At 40.5% G+C, this 4,581-nt stretch overlaps 1 protein-coding gene across 1 annotated transcript; it reads right to left on the minus strand.

Moving 5' to 3' along the window:
* Positions 1–2,590: 2,590 nt before the first annotated feature.
* On the minus strand, positions 2,591–3,782 carry LOC129859265 (C-C chemokine receptor type 3-like). Its single transcript, XM_055928812.1, has one exon. It carries the CDS (start codon positions 3,780–3,782, stop codon positions 2,718–2,720), a length of 1,065 nt encoding a protein of 354 aa, XP_055784787.1. The 3' UTR covers positions 2,591–2,717.
* Between the last annotated feature and the right edge of the window lie 799 nt (positions 3,783–4,581).

A 4,581-nucleotide genomic window follows, 5' to 3' on the forward strand; every position in this document is an offset into this window, starting at 1 on the left:
CCTAATTCTAATGCAATGTTTTCAGATCTAGGCCTTCATGAAGTGCCTGTATTAGGTGCAAGGGGTTGCTTTAGAATTCAGAAATCATGTCCTCTACCTCTATTGTAGATAGAATATTTTACATTTTTAACATTTAAGTTCTAATTGTCATCTTTAAAAGGCCCTTTCATGTTAAACTTCACCACTAGATGTCCTCGTCCTCCCAGACTGAAGACTGCATACAGACAGCAGCAATGTAGACCTGCGACATTACTAAGCCATGTCATGCACACATCTCATGCACATACGCAAGAGTTGTCTTTCCACTGAAGAACCCCAACAGACAGTATAATCTCCTCACTGAAAATGCTCTCTGTTATTATATTGAATATGCTCTCTGCCTATATGAACAATGCCTGCCAGAAGTGACGTCTTAGAAAAAGGTTATTTCGACTGAAACATTGACCAAATAAATGGTATCTACAGTAAACTTGTGTATGGGAGTATTCTCATGAGGAACTATATGGCTTTTATTCACAGCACAATAAGGAACGAATAATGGTGTGTTGCGTAGACTGTAGCATTCATTTAACCAGAAAAACCTTTAAAAGGAAAGAAGTACCAACCTTTTATTGCAGTGGGCTAAATCAGGGTCACACAGAGTGTTTCTTGGTAGTCTTAAACAAATCTACTTTGAAACAAATGTATACATCTCACACACATGGTTATGGGCTTACATAAAAGAAGACAACTGTACCATGTCAGATAAAGAGTTGAAATGTAGTCCATTTTGAGTTTGCATCTCAATATTGCACTTTATGTACATCACAGAAGACTAAAATATAACAAAACCATTTGACATAGAAATAATGTTTATTAATTATGCAATTATGACACATACAGTATTAATACAATTCCACCCATGAAGCCACTAAAGGGCAATTTGGTCAGTTGACTGCAGGAAAGGACTACCTAAACGTATAGAATGTGCAGGAAAGCTGTTTTTACTTTTATGATGAAAACGTTTAGTCAATATTCTGCTCTGACTTGTCTCCACCCACTGGGCACCCACTGGTTGAATCAACTTTGCTTCCACGTAATTTCAATGAAACTATGTTGAACCAACGTGGAATATATGTTGAATTGACGTCTGTGCCTAGTGGGCAGCTATCTCAAATCAAATCAAATACCATTTGATTTGTCACATGCGCCGAACACAACTGGTGTAGACTTTACTATGAAATGCTTGCTTACAAACCATTCCCAACGATGCAGAGTTTACAAATAATAATAACTATCTGGCTTCCTCTTTGCTCAACTTCCTCCCTGGTTGTAGAGTGATTTGATACTGTAGTTTAAGGGTTCTTTATATGGTGGATTGAAGACTCTATTCAAATTTTATTTGTCACATGCGCCGAATACAACAGGTATTCACCTTACAGTGAAATGCTTACTTACAAGCACTTAACACTTCTTCAGGATCGGTGGGTCCCCTGTGGGACGGTTGAGCATAAAAACAAGATGTGCATTTTCTTTTGGCTGTCACCAGAATAAGACACCCCAAAAAAGTTTTGACTGCTTTTTCGCGCAAAAGTTATTTTGCAGACACAAAAAGATCCCACCTTTTTTAGCGGATTTTATTTTGTCGACATTTGGAAAGGTTACCGACAAAATGTCTGTTTTCATCAGGCCTACTTTTCATCCGACATGTTCTTGCTTGCAGCAAGTAAATGTAAAAGTTTCTTGTCTTCAAGTAAGACTCAGCCTAGGTTAGGAAATACACAGGGGAGGTGTGTGTGTGTGTGTGCATAACATCCTCTGAATCAGACCTTTGTCATCTAGCCTTTAGATATTATCTTTCTATTCTGTCCTAATTTTCACCTTCTGTCAATCATTGCAGAATCTCCCAAAAAGGTTGAAACTAACTGTGGCATCAGATAAATTAAACCTACAGTGTAGAGGTCCTCTCTAGCTGAGTTGGTAGAGCATGGCGCTTGCAATGCCAAGATGGTGAGTTTGGTTCCCGGGACAACCTATATGTTAAAAATGTATGCACGCATGACTATGTTTCATTGGAGGAAAGTGTCTGTTAACTGGTATATATTATTACACAATTAGTGAAACATGGTAGGCTCTCTCCATTTTTCAAACATGTAGGCGTGATGGAAGAAGGAAGTTAGCTACTCACCCTGCATATTGAGTCAGGAGTAATGTTTATTTCCAAACAGCAACGTTTTGCACTGCCAGATAATGTTAGCCAGAGGCTAAATGTACATTTTTTACTGAGAGTAAATATAGAAAAGAATGACTTGCACATTGTTATGACACATTAAGTCATGTCTTAACTTGTACTGTCACGACTTGTCTCCAAGTTCTTGATAACGTTTTATTGAAATTGTACAATAATGGAGCATTAATGATGTATTTATAGAGAGCCTTTATACCAACCGAGGTATTCAAACACTTTACATAGTAAGGGGGTAACTCACGTCTACAATTAACATTGTATAAACACATTTATTTTCAATCAATCAACCAAATGTATTTTATTAAGCCCTTTTTACATCAGCAGTTGTCACAAAGTGCTTTATAGACACCCAGCATAAAACCCCAAAGAGTAAGCAATGCAGAGGCAGAGGCACAGTGGAATAGCTACATACATTTTTCAAGGTTCATTAACTAATATGAGACTCCAAGACATTAATTCATGTACATTCCTGTGCCACAGGGCTCCTATATCATACCAGAACATCTGTTTGACTAGTCATGCCCACTTGAGGGTTTCTAATATGTGACAGTGTCCGGCTACCATTGATTGAGACATGGTTCTTTAAACACGGCATATGTTTCTGCAGCAGAATCCGGAAGTGGTTCTGGAATTTTCTCCCCACAAAGGTGTAGAAGGCAGGATTGATACAGAAGTACAGATATGTGACCATACGAGTAACATGCAGCGCATAGTCAAGTTTACGGAGTTTCACACAGTCGACTTCAGCTGCTTGAAGCATCACCACCACATTATAAGGAGTCCAGCATGCAAAGAACAGCAGTACTATGACAAATATGAGTCTCACCGTCCTGTACTTGTTGGTCATCCTAGAGGAGATGACCGTCACGGCAATCCTAACGTAGCAGTAAAAAACAACAATGAGAGGAAATAGGAAAAACAAACCTAACTGGAGGTATGGCCCCGACAGCTCCAATTCCTCAGAGACAATCGATTCTGGGATACCAACCTCCTCACACACCAACCCCTGGTAGTAATGCTCGGCCTGGTCGTAGAGTAGAAACGGCTTGATGCACGCCAGGAGGCTGATGCCCCACACAGCGGCGGATGAGGCGAGGGCGTAGCTCCTCCGACGTAGCCTGGTGGACGGCACGGCGTAGACCACTGCCAGGTACCGGTCAAAGGTCATGAGAGTGAGGAACAGGATCGAGCTGTAGAAACCCAGGAAGTAGGCGCTGCCCACAATCTTACACCAGACCCGGCCAAAGACCCAGCTGGACGCGTGGTGGTATACGGCCCAGAAGGGCAGACTGGACATGAAGACCAGGTCCGACACCACCAGGTTGAGGAGGAAGATGTTCCCCACCGTGTTGAGTTTCTCGAACTTGCAGATGATATAGAGGACCAAGCTGTTTCCCACCACGCTCAGTGTGAAAATCAGCAGGTAGAAGGTAGAGAGTTTGACCCCAAAGTTGTGATTTGTTTCTCTGTTGCAGAGCGGAGCGTCCGTCTCTGAGCTGTAGTCCGGGTAGCCCGCTGTTGTCTCCCCAATCGAGGAGTTCATGTCCATTTCCATTGCTTGGTGTTTACTCAAAACCTGTCAAAATATTTCCAGCTCTTACAGTAAACAACTTATTTAAATCAGCAGAAATTGAGAGAGGAAAATATCAATTTTAGCTGACTTACCTGAAACTTTTGGCTGGCTTGTTTGCTTGCTTGCAGCAAGTAAATGTAAAAGTTTCTTTGTCTTCAAGTAAGACTCAGTCTAGGTTAGGAAATACACAGGGGAGTTGTGTGTGTGTGTGTGTGTGTGTGTGTGTGTGTGTGTGTGTGTGTGTGTGTGTGTGTGTGTGTGTGTGTGTGTGTGTCAGCCGGGTGTGATGCATAATATCCTCTGAATCAGACCTTTGTCATCTAGCCTTTAGATTTGATCTTTCTATTCTACAGAAGTGGCGCATATTGGGGGTTGGGGAAAAAATCATTGTGTGTGTCCTATGTATCCTACTTTCAGCACACGTCTTCCAACATATGTCAGGTGGATATATATACTATACAAATATAATTGCACTCTTGCACTTTACTAAAATAATTCTCTATTTCTTCTAAAATCAGTTGAAATTGAAGAAAACATTTGGTATCCACACCCTGTTAATGAATTTTTAACATTGCAGAACCAACTTTATTTTTGTTAACTTAAGCTTACAATTTATATTTAGAAAATAAAGGCAAATGGCATGGGCAAAATTATTGCCAACCTTTGGCCAAGATAAATCCCTACAAATGCTTATTTTAGCCATCAATGAGCTTGCTGCACATTTCTAGATAGTAATTTGGCCCACTTTTCAGCAGCAAACTGCTCTAATTCTTCAATGTTT

The sequence above is a fragment of the Salvelinus fontinalis genome, chromosome 7, assembly GCF_029448725.1.
Source record: "Salvelinus fontinalis isolate EN_2023a chromosome 7, ASM2944872v1, whole genome shotgun sequence".
Lineage (NCBI taxonomy): Eukaryota > Metazoa > Chordata > Actinopteri > Salmoniformes > Salmonidae > Salvelinus > Salvelinus fontinalis.